General features: G+C 44.4%; 1 protein-coding gene and 2 long non-coding RNA genes across 3 annotated transcripts; all 3 read left to right on the forward strand.

The window, feature by feature from the left end:
* Positions 1 to 443: 443 nt before the first annotated feature.
* Positions 444 to 1,416, forward strand: ncapd3 (non-SMC condensin II complex, subunit D3). The gene is made up of 4 exons (XM_034152622.1): positions 444 to 758; positions 851 to 913; positions 1,037 to 1,085; positions 1,177 to 1,416. Exons 1-4 carry the CDS (start codon positions 713 to 715, stop codon positions 1,244 to 1,246), a joined length of 228 nt encoding a protein of 75 aa, XP_034008513.1. The 5' UTR covers positions 444 to 712; the 3' UTR covers positions 1,247 to 1,416.
* Positions 1,417 to 3,264: 1,848 nt separating this feature from the next.
* Positions 3,265 to 3,838, forward strand: LOC117499903. Its single transcript, XR_004557732.1, has 3 exons — positions 3,265 to 3,329; positions 3,453 to 3,501; positions 3,593 to 3,838. It is a non-coding gene; the product is annotated as an uncharacterized LOC117499903 (long non-coding RNA).
* A 1,506-nt stretch (positions 3,839 to 5,344) lies between these two features.
* Positions 5,345 to 6,056, forward strand: LOC117499921. The gene is made up of 4 exons (XR_004557735.1): positions 5,345 to 5,593; positions 5,686 to 5,748; positions 5,870 to 5,918; positions 6,009 to 6,056. It is a non-coding gene; the product is annotated as an uncharacterized LOC117499921 (long non-coding RNA).
* The last annotated feature ends 12,085 nt before the right edge of the window (positions 6,057 to 18,141 follow it).

The raw sequence follows: 18,141 nt of genomic DNA on the forward strand, positions 1-18,141 counted from the left end.
ACAGGCGCGCGCCCCGCACCCGGCGAAAGGACTCTGCACCGGAGAGGGTTTGGGGTTTAGAGACGCGACGTCATGTCTTGTTTTGCATTCATACACGATGATATTCTTCCTCTCTTCATCAGTTTCCAACTGGTTTATCAAATTCAGCTGATGATTTATTTTGCTTAAGTTATTGGGAAGTTTAATTTAAGAACATTCACAATGAGACAGCATTAAACTATGAGTCTTTTCCAGTCATTTCCAGACTGGCATACATTTATTGCTAAAACTGAAAGTTTAACTTTTAATGCTGTTCATTTACGATTCTTCGTATGAACATCTTGACATTTGTATATTAATATACTAGAATAAGAGTGTGTGTTTTTTACATTAGTGCTTATGAGTTTAAACATATCAGTCACAGTGGCTTTTCATCATCATTTCTCAGTAATACTAATAACATTTAATGGATGCTGGCTAACTGTAAAATACATTAAATAAAACATAAGAAATATTAAAGTAGGCTACCTATTTTTTTTTTTGTGGATTCAAATGACAGGTCTGATGACTGTAGATTGATGGACTTCATTGAAGTTTAAGAAGAGCAGGAGTTGGTGGTGAAGGTGGAGGATGAGGAGGAGGAATAAAGGTCTCTGATGCTCGGCTCTGGATCAACTGCTTTTTTTTATCCTCCATCAGTATTTCACAGTTTGTCTTATTTGACTTTCCAGTGATGCCTAAAGGAGCCGTGGACAACAGAGCCATCAGCACACCAAAAGGTAAGAGCTCAGCCCACAGCGGACAATATTTCTTCTTCTACACTTCTTTATCCATTCACCACCCTAAAGCCAACTGTCCTTTTTTTTTCCAGGCGTCAACATTGATTTTACTTTTGACGAAGATGTCAGCGCAATCTTCCGTGACCGTATAACAAGTAAGCCCCTGTGTAATCTCCCTGTTTTGTTTTCAGTTGAGTTCTAGGAAATCAACCGTATGTCCTACAGAACTATAGAGGTGCACATATTTAATAGAATCTCTTTCTCCTGTTTCCTTACAGGTGTTGTCGCAGAGTCCAGTGTTCTGGATGTGCGGTCCAATGAGCAGAAGTGAGTGTACTTCTGTCCATGCTTAGGTAGGTGTTTTAGAGACATTTCTGTAGAGAATGTGTGATTTAAAACCCTTTCTTTTGTGTTTCAGAGCTCCTGGACTCAGACAGTGGAACGTGCAGTCTCCTCTGCGCCAGAAGAAAAAAGGATCCATAGTTTAGTGGAGATTCATCTCCAACTCTGTTTTATATCTTCACAAGTGCTACTTTTTTTTTCTTACATCTTCATCACCATCTATGTGCTGTTGTTTGATATTCTCTCATATTTACTGTTTGTCTGTGTAACTGTTTGTCTTTTATCTGTTGGTAATAAAAGTGACCTTCAATTCAGAATATCTTTTGCCGAATTATTATTCCACAAGTGATATTCAGTCTTAATATCACAAACACTATTGCATTAGAGCTTTGGTGGGCAATATTGGAGAAGTCCGCCGGAGTAATATAGATAATCCAAATAATCCAACCCCCAGCCCAATGCTGCAGCACATGCTCCAAAGGTCACTAAATCCAGTGAGAACGTCACAAACTCATCGACACTGACAGCCAGTCTCTTGAGGCCACCCTCCAAAGACACTCCCCCAAAATTATCATTATGAATTTAACAAAAAACATGGATTTTAGAGTTTTTCAATATATATTTTTTGACTGAGAGATCTAATTTATAATAATAGCTTCCATATCAGCTGAGCAAGTAAACACAGCATTGTATCATAAGTGGTCGAGTAGTAGGGCACACATTTCATTTGATATGAATTGTTTTGTTGGTAGCACTGCTCAGTTTGACATGCTCGACAACAAGACAAAATCACCAAAATTATGCAAAGGCATAATATTTTCAAAAATAAATCTTGTAACGTGCAGGAGACTTAATGTGTGAAGTGATTTTGAAGCAGATGCTGCATGCTCTCCTCCAGGAGGAGGCGCTGCAGGACAAACACACAGAAGTGGTTTGTGAAGGTTTCCATGTGAAGTACCAAATAAATGTAGAGAGATGAAGCTGCTGTAACATGTAAACACATTGTTGTTGAGTGTGTGTTATCCCAGTGTGTGTTCAGAGTGTATAAAGACTGGGTCCCGCTGTATTGCTCAGGCTTCACTACAGCGTCTATTCACAGGCGCGATCCCACTACTGAGCGGCACGGGGGTTTTGACCTGCTCCGTGTCCGACCTGGGCCGGTGCCCCCTCCTTAGACGACCTGGTGGTCCCGGGCTCCCCAAGTAGCACCATATCGATACCGAACTTAGTGCGGACACCCGTTCGGCATAGTCCCTGCAGCTCAGAGCTCCTGAGCTCAAACGCTCCTCCAGCCTCAGCCTCCCGGTAACTGGGATTACAGGCGCGCGCCACCGCACCCGGCGAAAGGACTCTGCACCGGAGAGGGTTTGGGGTTTAGAGACGCGACGTCATGTCTTGTTTTGCATTCATACACGATGATATTCTTCCTCTCTTCATCAGTTTCCAACTGGTTTATCAAATTCAGCTGATGATTTATTTTGCTTAAGTTATTGGGAAGTTTAATTTAAGAACATTCACAATGAGACAGCATTAAACTATGAGTCTTTTCCAGTCATTTCCAGACTGGCATACATTTATTGCTAAAACTGAAAGTTTAACTTTTAATGCTGTTCATTTACGATTCTTCGTATGAACATCTTGACATTTGTATATTAATATACTAGAATAAGAGTGTGTGTTTTTTACATTAGTGCTTATGAGTTTAAACATATCAGTCACAGTGGCTTTTCATCATCATTTCTCAGTAATACTAATAACATTTAATGGATGCTGGCTAACTGTAAAATACATTAAATAAAACATAAGAAATATTAAAGTAGGCTACCTATTTTTTTTTTTGTGGATTCAAATGACAGGTCTGATGACTGTAGATTGATGGACTTCATTGAAGTTTAAGAAGAGCAGGAGTTGGTGGTGAAGGTGGAGGATGAGGAGGAGGAATAAAGGTCTCTGATGCTCGGCTCTGGATCAACTGCTTTTTTTTATCCTCCATCAGTATTTCACAGTTTGTCTTATTTGACTTTCCAGTGATGCCTAAAGGAGCCGTGGACAACAGAGCCATCAGCACACCAAAGGTAAGAGCTCAGCCCACAGCGGACAATATTTCTTCTTCTACACTTCTTTATCCATTCACCACCCTAAAGCCAACTGTCCTTTTTTTTCCAGGCGTCAACATTGATTTTACTTTTGACGAAGATGTCAGCGCAATCTTCAGTGACCGTATAACAAGTAAGCCCCTGTGTAATCTCCCTGTTTTGTTTTCAGTTGAGTTCTAGGAAATCAACCGTATGTCCTACAGAACTATAGAGGTGCACATATTTAATAGAATCTCTTTCTCCTGTTTCCTTACAGGTGTTGTCGCAGAGTCCAGTGTTCTGGATGTGCGGTCCAATGAGCAGAAGTGAGTGTACTTCTGTCCATGCTTAGGTAGGTGTTTTAGAGACATTTCTGTAGAGAATGTGTGATTTAAAACCCTTTCTTTTGTGTTTCAGAGCTCCTGGACTCAGACAGTGGAACGTGCAGTCTCCTCTGCGCCAGAAGAAAAAAGGATCCATAGTTTAGTGGAGATTCATCTCCAACTCTGTTTTATATCTTCACAAGTGCTACTTTTTCTTTTTCTTACATCTTCATCACCATCTATGTGCTGTTGTTTGATATTCTCTCATATTTACTGTTTGTCTGTGTAACTGTTTGTCTTTTATCTGTTTGGTAATAAAAGTGACCTTCAATTCAGAATATCTTTTGCCGAATTATTATTCCACAAGTGATATTCAGTCTTAATATCACAAACACTATTGCATTAGAGCTTTGGTGGGCAATATTGGAGAAGTCCGCCGGAGTAATATAGATAATCCAAATAATCCAACCCCCAGCCCAATGCTGCAGCACATGCTCCAAAGGTCACTAAATCCAGTGAGAAAGTCACAAACTCATCAACACTGACAGCCAGTCTCTTGAGGCCACCCTCCAAAGACACTCCCCCAAAATTATCATTATGAATTTAACAAAAAACATGGATTTTAGAGTTTTTCAATATATATTTTTTGACTGAGAGATCTAATTTATAATAATAGCCTCCATATCAGCTGAGCAAGTAAACACAGCACTGTATCATAAGTGGTCGAGTAGTAGGGCACACATTTCATTTGATATGAATTGTTTTGTTGGTAGCACTGCTCAGTTTGACATGCTCGACAACAAGACAAAATCACCAAAATTATGCAAAGGCATAATATTTTCAAAAATAAATCTTGTAACGTGCAGGAGACTTAATGTGTGAAGTGATTTTGAAGCAGATGCTGCATGCTCTCCTCCAGGAGGAGGCGCTGCAGGACAAACACACAGAAGTGGTTTGTGAAGGTTTCCATGTGAAGTACCAAATAAATGTAGAGAGATGAAGCTGCTGTAACATGTAAACACATTGTTGTTGAGTGTGTGTTATCCCAGGTGTGTGTTCAGAGTGTATAAAGACTGGGTCCCGCTGTATTGCTCAGGCTTCACTACAGCGTCTATTCACAGGCGCGATCCCACTACTGAGCGGCACGGGGGTTTTGACCTGCTCCGTGTCCGACCTGGGCCGGTGCCCCCCTCCTTAGACGACCTGGTGGTCCCGGGCTCCCCAAGTAGCACCATATCGATACCGAACTTAGTGCGGACACCCGTTCGGCATAGTCCCTGCAGCTCAGAGCTCCTGAGCTCAAACGCTCCTCCAGCCTCAGCCTCCCGGTAACTGGGATTACAGGCGCGCGCCACCGCACCCGGCGAAAGGACTCTGCACCGGAGAGGGTTTGGGGTTTAGAGACGCGACGTCATGTCTTGTTTTGCATTCATACACGATGATATTCTTCCTCTCTTCATCAGTTTCCAACTGGTTTATCAAATTCAGCTGATGATTTATTTTGCTTAAGTTATTGGGAAGTTTAATTTAAGAACATTACAATGAGACAGCATTAAACTATGAGTCTTTTCCAGTCATTTCCAGACTGGCATACATTTATTGCTAAAACTGAAAGTTTAACTTTTAATGCTGTTCATTTACGATTCTTCGTATGAACATCTTGACATTTGTATATTAATATACTAGAATAAGAGTGTGTTTTTTACATTAGTGCTTATGAGTTTAAACATATCAGTCACAGTGGCTTTTCATCATCATTTCTCAGTAATACTAATAACATTTAATGGATGCTGGCTAACTGTAAAATACATTAAATAAAACATAAGAAATATTAAAGTAGGCTACCTATTTTTTTTTTGTGGATTCAAATGACAGGTCTGATGACTGTAGATTGATGGACTTCATTGAAGTTTAAGAAGAGCAGGAGTTGGTGGTGAAGGTGGAGGATGAGGAGGAGGAATAAAGGTCTCTGATGCTCGGCTCTGGATCAACTGCTTTTTTTTATCCTCCATCAGTATTTCACAGTTTGTCTTATTTGACTTTCCAGTGATGCCTAAAGGAGCCGTGGACAACAGAGCCATCAGCACACCAAAAGGTAAGAGCTCAGCCCACAGCGGACAATATTTCTTCTTCTACACTTCTTTATCCATTCACCACCCTAAAGCCAACTGTCCTTTTTTTTTCCAGGCGTCAACATTGATTTTACTTTTGACAAAGATGTCAGCGCAATCTTCAGTGACCGTATAACAAGTAAGCCCCTGTGTAATCTCCCTGTTTGTTTTCAGTTGAGTTCTAGGAAATCAACCGTATGTCCTACAGAACTATAGAGGTGCACATATTTAATAGAATCTCTTCTCCTGTTTCCTTACAGGTGTTGTCGCAGAGTCCAGTGTTCTGGATGTGCGGTCCAATGAGCAGAAGTGAGTGTACTTCTGTCCATGCTTAGGTAGGTGTTTTAGAGACATTTCTGTAGAGAATGGTGATTTAAAAACCTTTCTTTTGTGTTTCAGAGCTCCTGGACTCAGACAGTGGAACGTGCAGTCTCCTCTGCGCCAGAAAAAAAGGATCCATAGTTTAGTGGAGATTCATCTCCAACTCTGTTTTATATCTTCACAAGTGCTACTTTTTCTTTTTCTTACATCTTCATCACCATCTATGTGCTGTTGTTTGATATTCTCTCATATTTACTGTTTGTCTGTGTAACTGTTTGTCTTTTATCTGTTTGGTAATAAAGTGACCTTCAATTCAGAATATCTTTTGCCGAATTATTATTCCACAAGTGATATTCAGTCTTAATATCACAAACACTATTGCATTAGAGCTTGGTGGGCCAATATTGGAGAAGTCCGCCGGAGTAATATAGATAATCCAACCTAATCCAACCCCCAGCCCAATGCTGCAGCACATGCTCCAAAGGTCACTAAATCCATTGAGAAGTCACAAACTCATCAACACTGACAGCCAGTCTCTTGAGGCCACCCTCCAAAGACACTCCCCCAAAATTATCATTATGAATTTAACAAAAACATGGATTTTAGAGTTTTTCAATATATATTTTTTTGACTGAGAGATCTAATTTATAATAATAGCTTCCATATCAGCTGAGCAAGTAAAACACAGCATTGTATCATAAGTGGTCGAGTTAGTAGGGCCACACATTTCATTTGATATGAATTGTTTTTGTTGGTAGCACTGCTCAGTTTGACATGCTCGACAACAAGACAAAATCACCAAAATTATGCAAAGGCATAATATTTTCAAAAATAAATCTTGTAACGTGCAGGAGACTTAATGTGTGAAGTGATTTTTGAAGCAGATGCTGCCATGCTCTCCTCCAGGAGGAGGCGCTGCAGGACAAACACACAGAAGTGGTTTGTGAAGGTTTCCATGTGAATTACCAAATAAATGTAGAGAGATGAAGCTGCTGTAACATGTAAACACATTGTTGTTGAGTGTGTGTTATCCCAGGTGTGTGTTCAGAGTGTATAAAGACTGGGTCCCGCTGTATTGCTCAGGCTTCACTACAGCGTCTATTCACAGGCGGCGATCCCACTACTGAGCCGGCACGGGGGTTTTGACCTGCTCCGTGTCCGACCTGGGCCGGTGCCCCCCTCCTTAGACGACCTGGTGGTCCCGGGCTCCCCAAGGAGCACCATATCGATACCGAACTTAGTGCGGACACCCGTTCGGCATAGTCCCTGCAGCTCAGAGCTCCTGAGCTCAAACGCTCCTCCAGCCTCAGCCTCCCGGTAACTGGGATTACAGGCGAGAGCCACCGCACCCGGCGAAAGGACTCTGCACCGGAGAGGGTTTGGGGTTTAGAGACGCGACGTCATGTCTTGTTTTGCATTCATACACGATGATATTCTTCCTCTCTTCATCAGTTTCCAACTGGTTTATCAAATTCAGCTGATGATTTATTTTGCTTAAGTTATTGGGAAGTTTAATTTAAGAACATTTACAATGAGACAGCATTAAACTATGAGTCTTTTCCAGTCATTTCCAGACTGGCATACATTTATTGCTAAAACTGAAAGTTTAACTTTTAATGCTGTTCATTTACGATTCTTCGTATGAACATCTTGACATTTGTATATTAATATACTAGAATAAGAGTGTGTGTTTTTTACATTAGTGCTTATGAGTTTAAACATATCAGTCACAGTGGCTTTTCATCATCATTTCTCAGTAATACTAATAACATTTAATGGATGCTGGCTAACTGTAAAATACATTAAATAAAACATAAGAAATATTAAAGTAGGCTACCTATTTTTTTTTTTTGTGGATTCAAATGACAGGTCTGATGACTGTAGATTGATGGACTTCATTGAAGTTTAAGAAGAGCAGGAGTTGGTGGTGAAGGTGGAGGATGAGGAGGAGGAATAAAGGTCTCTGATGCTCGGCTCTGGATCAACTGCTTTTTTTTATCCTCCATCAGTATTTCACAGTTTGTCTTATTTGACTTTCCAGTGATGCCTATGTAACCGGTGTGGTTAAGCGGTCTCTGCGTTGTGTTGATAATGGACGAGACCCGAGCCAGCGTAAAGTTGAGACGATCTGTTTAATGACTGACAGATAAAAACGATCAGTTTTACATCAGTTTCCCTCAGTGACTCCTCTCACGTGCAACGTTTACAAAAAGGGCACATACCTGACAGATAAAAACGATCAGTTTTACATCAGTTTCCCTCAGTGACTCCTCTCACATGCAACGTTTACCAAAAAGGGCCGAGGAAACGGGAGGGACACAATATATAGGGGGGAAAGTCCTCACAACAATGAACTCCTGAGCACAGCGACCACACTTCAGAGGTTCCGCCCACTGATCTCCGTCCTTGCCAGGTATTTAACATTCAATAAAATGAAGAACACAGAATAAAATTATATAAAACACAGAATTTGTGTGATTATACAATATTAAATTAAATAAACCCCACTGCATATTTACATCTGTTACACTCTCCCCCCTAGAATTACACAAAATTCTGGGAAACCAAAACAATCCACACAAACAACACATCGGCCATGAAATACACAAACAAAGTGTATGGAATCAGCAATATAAACTTCCTACTGAAAGGATAAGAGAATCAGAGTATTACCCGGCGCCTAGCAATAACACATGACACCCTCTAGACAAAGTGAGATGCCTTATACATCACACATACGGCCAAACCATGTGGATACACAAAAGAAAGTGTGACATACAGCAGCAGAGTTAACCAAAAACATTCCTTTGTCACAAGAAAAAAAAACATTATACATATAATAACAATAAAACAAAACGTCAATCCTATGCCACCCCAATTTCTCACACATGGATAACAGCACCGGGGCCTGAATCAACCCCTAAAACAGACTCAAGTTGTGTCATGGACTCAATCAGACGACACACTGGCCTAAAGATTCTGCCAAACCGAGAGGCAAGCCCCCCATTGGCAGTCGGACACTGCTGTGGACCAGGATGGGCAGACAGTGACTGTGACAGGGGAACAGGGATCGGGGCAGGAACATCCAAAGCAGGGGAAATTGCCAGAGAGGGAGACAATGGACACTCTGAACTAACTGAGCCATCAATGGAGGACTGTTCGTGGACCCATGAGGCAGTGCGGCTATCTGCCCAGCCAACAGCACTCGAAAGGGAACCAGCAAGAGACGATCCGGCAGCAGCAGCTGCAGTATCCAACTCAGAGATCGCAGTCTTGTGCAAATCAGTTGCAGGGGGAACATCGGCCAAGCTAACAGTAGGCATGGACAAAGGAGCAGGACTGCCATTTGAGGCCTCTTCCAGGGGCAGGAAGTCAACCTGGAGCAGCAGGTTCTGATGGACAACACGTTCATTCCCTTCTCGATCCTTGATCCGGTATATATGCAAGGCAGGTTTTGAGGCCACCACGGTGTAAATGATGGGCATCCACTTGTCAGAAAGCTTACGTTTCCCCCTGGCTCCTTTGTTCGCCAGCAGCACCCTGTCACCAAGAGACAGGGGATGACCTCTGACCCTTTTATTGTACTGGTCACATTGATGTCGTTGCTCAGCAGTGCTGTTCTTTTGAGCCAGCACCATGGCGCAGTGAAGGTCATCCAAAAGGGATTTGACATAAGCGTCGTAGTCACACACTGTGTCATCATGCAACACATTCTTGAAAAGAAGGTCAACCGGCAGTCTGGGGACCCTCCCGAACATCAAATAGAAAGGTGCAAACCCAGTGGTCTCATGAATGGTACAGTTGTACACAAAAGTCATGGTCTGGACCATTTGTGGCCATTTCTGTTTGGAACGGAGGGGTAGAGATCTCAGCATGTTGCCCAGGGTGCGATTAAACCTTTCAGTACCTCCATTACCCATGGGGTGGTAAGGTGAAGTACGAGACTTGTTGACGCCTGACAACTCGAGTAGCTCTGCGATCAGCTCACTTTCAAAGTTGGCCCCCTGGTCAGAATGGAGGCGCTGAGGGAAGCCATAAATACAGAAAAAGCTGTCCCACAGCTTCTTCGCCACCCTTTTAGCGGTCTGATCCTGACAGGGAAAGGCATGAGCCAACTTGGTGAAGTGATCGGTGATCACAAGAACATCCACAGACTTGTTGTTATTATCCTCAGCCAACCAAAAGTCAATACACACAAGTTCCAGAGGGGCAGAGGTCTTAATACTCTCCAATGGGGCTCTTGCGGAGGGCTCAGGGGCCTTGCTGAGTATGCATCTGTGACAGCTCCTTACATGATTGCGAAGATCCTTTTCCATGTCATACCAGAAGAACCGCTGGCGGGCCAGAGAAAGTGTGCGGGGCTGACCTTGATGACCAGCATGGTCATGAACACCAGCCAATGCATCTGCTTTCAGAGTCTCAGGTACAACAAACTGGAACTTTTTGTGTTTTGTCAGAGGGTTCTTTGTGACCCTATAAAGGATGCCGTTCGTGAGTGTCAGTCTTTCCCACTGCTTAAGAATTCTCAGAGTTTCCAGGCTCTCATTGCAGCGTTCACGTCTAGAAGGCCTGCGTCTCCTGTCAACATAGAGAACAACCCGTGAGATGACTGGGTCCTGTTGTTGGTGAGACCGGAGGTCAGCAAGAGACAAAGATGGCAACACATCCTGGCCAGGAGGCTCCAATGAGGTAAGATGACCTGCTAGAGAGGACGCACGTTGCCCAGGGGCAGAATCCCACTCATCGAACGAGGAGAGGATAGAGGAGACATCCTCACTGGACATTGATACATCAAGGGCCGACGAGGTCAATGGGTGTGTCAGTGATTGTGGCTGGCAGGTGAGACGGAAGGAGTCCTGTATGAATTCGTCACTGACATCACAGGCCCGGTCCAGCAACTCAGAGTAAGGCTCGAGCAACAACTGTTCTCTCAAAGGCTTCACAAATGGTTCCCTACTGAGAGCATCTGCAACCACATTTAGCCTGCCAGGAATGTGTTTGATCTCAAAGGACTACGGCGCCAATTTGGAGACCCAACGCTGCTCACACGCATCAAGTTTGGGTTTGGTCAAGATGTATGTGAGAGGATTGTTGTCTGACCAGACAGTGAACCTGTGACCCATCAGCCAATGACTGAATTTATCACATACTGCCCATTTGAGCGCCAAGAACTCAAGCCTGTGAGCAGGATAGTTGAGTTGGCTGCGACTGAGAGACTTACTGGCGAAGGCAATGGGCCTTGCCATCTCCTCACCAGCATGTACCTGGGACAAAACAGCACCCAAACCATCAAGGGAGGCATCGGTGGAGAGGATGAAAGGCCTATCAAAGTCTGGGTGAGCCAGCACACTATTGAGGAGCGCACTCTTCAGATCTTCAAATGCTTTCTCACAGACAGGAGTCCAATCCTGAGGAGTCAATTTCCGGAAGGTACCGACTCTCCGCCGACCAGGGGAATTTTTCACACTCCTCTTCGTCCCTGCGGTCAAAGCATACAGCGGTTTGGCGATGGAAGAGCAGCCAGGAATGAAATGCTGGTAGTACAGTGCCATCCCAAGGAAATATTTGACCTTCTGCTGAGATGGAGTACAGCCATCACCGTCCATAAGGTCCTCTTTCCTGAAAGCAGATATGACCTCCACCTTCCCCTGATCGACTGAGACACCATCACTGCTCACCACATGGCCAAGAAACCGCACAGACCTGCGAAGGAAGTGGCACTTCTTCTGAGACAGCTTCAGATTGTTAGCTCTGAGACGTGAGAAGACCGTCTCGAGTCGACTCAGGGCTTCCACTTCAGATGGAGCGAAAACCAGCAGGTCATCCATATAACAGAGGAGGCTGGAGAAGTTCAAGTCACCAAAAACACTCATCATCATCCGCATAAAGGATGCAGGACTGTTGCATAGCCCCTGGGGAAGTCTGTTGTACTCATATAAGCCCAATGGTGTTGTGAAGGCTGTGTACCGTCTGTCAGACTCATGGAGGGGGACATTGTAGAAGCCTGATGTGAGATCCATGGTGCTGAAAAAGGCATTCCCTCCAAGGGCGGCAAGGCAGTCTCCCTGGTGGGGCAATGGGTGGGCGTCTTTGACTGTCTTGGCATTCAGCCAACGAAAGTCAGTGCAGATCCTCAATTCACCTGTCTTCTTCCAGACCAGAACCAGCGGCGAGGCATACTCGCTGACTGACTTGCTGATAATGCCCTTCAACTCCATCTCAGACAAGACTTCTCTCAGTTTGTGGTAGTGTGCTGGAGGGACGCGACGGTAAGGGAGCCGGAAGGGATGATCATCAGTGAGGTGTATTCGATGGACAAACCCTTTTGCTTCCCCGCAGTCTAGCTTGTCCTTGGAAAATACATCCTGGTAAGTAAGAACAAGGTCAGCCAGACGCTGCTTCCATTCGCCCGATACCTCGCAGCCATCAATGTCTATGTCCGCCAAACCACATTCCTTGAGTTGTTGAAGGGGGCTACAGGTGGTTTCTGGGTTGAAGACCGGTTCAGCAGGCTGATCTGCCTGTGACCTGTTCACACCCTGGGAGATGTGGAGGTCCTCTACAGCAACACAAGGAAAGACGTCAGCCACTTTGGCATTGCGACGTAACGTCACAGGTTTCTTCGTCGAGTTCATGATCTTCATTAGGACCCAGCGATCTCCCCACATTGGTGCTACGACCCGCCCAACAATGATGTTCTTTGGGGCTGAACGGGAGGATGTTGGTTCCACAATGACAGTGCTCCCTGGTGACACAGGTGCGCTACTGGGTAATTTCCCCCAGACCAAATACTCTTGCTGAGGGGCAAGTGTGACAGCCTGCTGCAGTCTGACAGTACCAATCTTGTCAGGCAACTCAGGACCAGACCAGCGTGTGATGCCACTGAGCATTTGAAGAAACTGTTCACACTCTGGGTCTGAGGTGCTTGAAGATATGAGCTCCCAGTACTTTTCATCAGACTTCATCTTCTGTATCATAGGTCTGATAACGTTGCTCCCAATGATTAACTCGTCCCTCTGGCCAGGAACAAGGAAGGTTGGCACAATGAACTTAGATCCAAAAATCTCAATGTCAAGGTCATAGATACATGTGGGTCGTGTCGTGAGGCCACCACAGCCAACTAGGATCACATTTCCAGGAACCGGCTGAGGATTCAGAATGACGCCAGTGGCCTTAAGCCTGGACTCCGCCGCCTCACTGAGCGTGCATGACATGCTCCCAGAATCAAGCATCCCTCTCAATGTAGACTGGCTACTGATGACCACTGGAGCATAAAACAAGTCGCTAGCCCCCTCCACCTTATGTGATCCCTGTTGGAGCAGAACACTTTTCTGGCGGCTGATAGCCCCCTCTCTCCGCGCCGTTCGTTGAATGAGGCTGGTCTCTATTAAATCAGAAAGGAATTGAAAACACCGGAATCAAAAGTTATAACAATTATCTGAGTTTACTGGTAGGAAATAGAACAAGTATACAAGTTATACAGAGTACTCCGGACTTCAGGTTTGTGATGCGATGCAGATAAATGTGTCGGGATCAAACCAACTCATCAAACGAGATGAAAGTGACTTCAGGTTTGTGATGCGATGCGGACACAGATATCGGGACCAACCAACTCACCAAACCAAAAAGCATTTTTACACTCAAAAACATCAGTATTCATATCTATTTTTGGGGCGGAGATGTATCGACTCTTCCTTCCCATTTTCCTCCCAAGCGAATCAGAGTTCCGTGAGGAGGAGCTGTGTAAGCTGATCACCTCCCCCAAGTGTCCTGACTGGCTGGATTCACTTCTGGTCGAGTTCAATAGTTCTTCACCAGAATTTGAAATTCCAAAGTCCCCTAAGGTCAAAAGTCAACCTCTATCTCCGATTCGAATCTTAACTCTATTCCTTTCCCATGAGTTCTTCACATAAACCATCCCTTTTCAGACATTTAAACTTTTCTTCACCTATTTAACGATGTGTCTTTAACGACTTAAAAACAACATCTGTTCTTAGGGGTGATAAGGAGCGATGTAATGTTGTCTTTAACGACCTTAATGACGACATCTGGTTTTTAGGGGTGAAACAGGCAAGGTTGGTGTGTGAAACACAGAATCTCTGGGTCAGTGAGTTTAAAAGTGAGAATAACATTCCTATTCTAAGTGATTATCAAAACCCGTTTGTGATTACCTAAAACAGTTCAAACAATACATGTTCACTAAAATACAATTCAAAATAATACATGTTTACTTCAATACAGTGTAGAATCATATCTTTTTACTTCATCCCACAAAAATCACTGTCTTATCGTCAGGAAGACTACTAGAACAATTTGCATAGACAGAATGCGAATCTTCCTCCCTGCTGAGGGTGTCACCAGCACTGCCCATGTTATCCCTCTCATTACATGGGCTGGCTAGTTTAAATCGGCATTGGAGGGTGAAGGGGCAGGTGTGGTTGGGGAGCGGGAGGCTTGCGGGCACTCAAGCCTCATGTGACCAGGACCAAAGCAGTTGAGGCACAATCGGTAAAGTCTGCAATGCGCATGGGTTGAATGGGTGTCTGAACTACAAACTCTGCATGTAGTGGGAACTGAACCCTGCTGGTGATAGGGTCGGCCAGCTTGCCGATTGCGTGGTTGACTGTTTTCAGGCTGACGGGAAACTGCCTGATGGTAACCTGGTCGTTGGCTGTTCTCGAAGGAAGCAGAGCACAATGACAGCACTTTATCAAACATAGCCACTAGCTGCTGAACACCAGGCTCCTTGGTTGATGAGTCAATGGTGGCAGGGGCTGAGTTAGAAACAGCAGCAAGGGGTGAAGGCAGTGCATTAGATGCATGTTGACTCACTAGCACATTGTCCTGACGAGGCAGATCGCAGACCCCCACAGGGGCAGGCAGAGAGGTCTGATGAGGATTCAACTGGCATATCCCGAAGGCAGCTTGTGCACCGCCAGGACATGAAGAACGGAAAGAATCAGCCACAGGACTCTGACTGCAAGCTGACAAACACTCTGTGTGTCGGGACTCAGATCCAAACGCCCCTGGACCTCGGATGCAGTCCACTGCTCAGGTGCCTTCAGCTGGAATGACATGGTAAGACTGGGATCGGGGCAGTGATTAATGAACATCATGACCACTTCAGCACTGGGGTCCTCAACAGACCTACCTCGTCTCCTCAGGCACTCGTCAGCAGCATCAATGGATTTGTTGAGGCGAATCCAGTAATCCATGGCACTTTCATTTGCACGGGGAATGGTACTATAGAAATCTTTCATTGGCAAATTGGAGTACGAGAGCTCGCTAAAGTTACCTTTTAATATGTCGAACACTGCTGCAGGCAGGGCAGTGACATCCAGTTTGGGGCGGCTGCAGAGCGACACTTTCACCACATCCCTAGCTCTGCCTGTTAGCCTTGACATTATCAGGTCGAACATTTCCTCATGAGTGTCACATTTAATCCTATTCATGTAACATTTCATCATGTCCTCCCATTCATGAACTGAGAATGTGTCACTATGGTCACCCCTGAAGTAAGGTGGAGCCTTTGATTCAGACTGCACAACAACCTTCAAATGTGACAAACCATCATGACTGGATGACTGACTCGTAGCAGAATTAGGCTGGATGACACTGGGTTGGTGAATAGCGCTAAGGCTGGCTGAGATGTTTTCCCCAATCTGTCTAGCCAAGTCTGTAATCAACTCCCCAAATGTATCGACAGAGATGACTTGTGCAGGCTTAGGGCCGGGTGGGATGAATGGTGTGGAACTGGCAGCGGGGGCCAAACGTGGATCAACAGCCGACTGATCAACTGTGTAGTTGAGAATATTGGGCAACATAGACCTACCCCTACCAAAACTAGGAGAAGCAGCCTGCTGACCCCTCCCCACCCCAAAAGTAAAGTCATGCCCATGACCAGCCATAGCTCAAAGATCAAATGTACCACCCTCTGATATCACAATATGCCCAGAAAACTTGTAAAATAAATACCAATGAAGAGAAAAATAAAAAAAACAGGTTATCACTCTCAGTACAGGTATAAAACAGATATAGACATCAAATATCACCACAAGATGAATACAAAATATATATAAATTAAACAAATATAAAAAGAGCTAATTCTACACAGAATATAACACTCTACATACACGTTTTCCTGTTTTTTCCATGCCAAAAGTAACCCTAAATGCACTCTCAGGCCACCATAGCCTCGCAAGCATAAGAAAATAAAATGGACTGAGGGATAGAGAGAACAAAATTAAAAAAAACACACTCTAATCCCTCGTCACAATAGACACACCTCCCGCGCTCGGGCACGAGCGCTGTTCAAGGAGTCCACAGAGCGGGGAGGAGGGAGGGAGAAGACGGGAGTCCGCAGCTCTCTCCCGGCAGATCAGACGAGCGCCGATCGGGGATGCAACGGGTCAAACGGCACCAAGTGTAACCGGTGTGGTTAAGCGGTCTCTGCGTTGTGTTGATAATGGACGAGACCCGAGCCAGCGTAAAGTTGAGACGATCTGTTTAATGACTGACAGATAAAAACGATCAGTTTTACATCAGTTTCCCTCAGTGACTCCTCTCATGTGCAACGTTTACAAAAAGGGCCGAGGAAACGGGAGGGACACAATAGCCTCATCTCAATACCCCTCCTCGACTCCTCTCTTCCCCTCCTCCGGGACTTGACCCGGAAATCGATCAAGACACGCCATTTTGAAGGACGTCCCAATAGCTGAAACGCACACGGAGGAGTCGAGGAGGGGTGAGGGAGGAAGGGTGCGGGAGGAGACGAAAGGGAGGATACACGAGAGCAGACTACGCGGAAGTGTTTTCAGTACTCGCGTATAAAAGCCCCGCCCCCACCTTCACAGCTGGTCGATTTCAACAGAGGAAAAGGAGAACTGGAAGAATGAGTGGAAAAGCGTCACATAAATGTATAAGTGCTCACAGCTCCGTGGGAATTATTATGTGCAATTCATTTCTTAAGGTTATACTAACAATTTAAGTCATGTTTAATGATCTTGAACGTCACTAAAACATAGCTATTAAGAAAGCTATTTCATAAATGGCTAGATCTTGATAAATACAAATTATTTGTTTTGTTTTGTGTTAAAATATTCAGGAGTTAAATTATTTAAAATTCACAGTCCTGAATGTGGGTTTGTGGTGAATGTGGGGATCTACAGGACACACATGTTCAGAGTAAAGCCTTTCACATTATTATAATTATAATTTTATTGAAATGTACATTTTACACCAAAACGGAACACAAAAGCAGGACCAACCATCATACATTGAATTCCTTGACTAAAAAGAGAAAGATTAATCATTTAAATACATATTTAACAATAAATGGGCCGGTTCTAAAGGGTTATTCAGGCCCAATCCCAAACCGCCCCCTACACCCTACCCCTACACACTACTCCTCCGTTTGCGCGTTCGCGCGGAGGGTTCGCCACATTAAGTGCTGTTCCAAACCAACGAGTGTGGAGCGGTGTGGAGGGGGAGTGGGCTATCAAGCCCTCAAACAGCGAGTCTGCATCGGTGCTGACTTGAGACCGGTCTCTACCTGACCGGAGTCACGCTGTGTGTGTCCGTCAGGAAACACGCTGTTTACAAGTAGTTCCAGCAAACATACACTGATAAATTGCGATGTTAACAACCTCATGATAACCTCATATGTTTTAAACTTAGGATCATACCTGTGGTTAGTCTAGAAAAAGGTAAATGTGTGCATTTTATTATAAAGTTGTGTATATTTACAGACTGTTGCAAAAACTAAGAAGCTTATAAACATCAGGTTTAAAACTAAAAGAGCTTTACAAAAAAGTAACACAATGAAAGATGTTTGGAGTTTTATTTGAGTTATTAATTTACATTTTTTGTCTAAGAGATGCTGATTTCAAACCGTTGTTACATACAGTTACGGCATTTCCTGTTTCTGCCGGAGAGAGGGGAGGCCGTCCCAAAGCTTGCCGCTGTGTTTACTCCCTCCATCTGACAGGAGGGAGCCTCGTTGAGCTGCGAGTGTGGCTACAGACGGAGTTCGTTCACTCCGTCACGGAGGGGTAGGGTCGAGGGCGTGGTTTGGGATTGGGCCTACGTTAAACCCAATGAGAGGGGATACAGCTGTGCACATGTCATCATTAACAGACGTCGTTTAAGAGTGACGTTTGAGTGAACGAGGACATCCCAATTAATACCTGAGGACTCCTCTGTCCTCGCGTCA

The sequence above is a fragment of the Trematomus bernacchii genome, unplaced genomic scaffold, assembly GCF_902827165.1.
Source record: "Trematomus bernacchii unplaced genomic scaffold, fTreBer1.1, whole genome shotgun sequence".
NCBI classification, from domain to species: domain Eukaryota; kingdom Metazoa; phylum Chordata; class Actinopteri; order Perciformes; family Nototheniidae; genus Trematomus; species Trematomus bernacchii.

Excerpts from the sequence above, each read along its gene's own strand:
- ncapd3 (XM_034152622.1), top strand. The coding sequence starts at position 713 with ATGCCTAAAGGAGCCGTGGACAACAGAGCCATCAGCACACCAAAAG. Across the intron at positions 914-1,036 it reads CTTCCGTGACCGTATAACAA|GTGTTGTCGCAGAGTCCAGT; the intron begins GTAAGCCCCTGT and ends GTTTCCTTACAG. Across the intron at positions 1,086-1,176 it reads GTGCGGTCCAATGAGCAGAA|AGCTCCTGGACTCAGACAGT; the intron begins GTGAGTGTACTT and ends TTTGTGTTTCAG.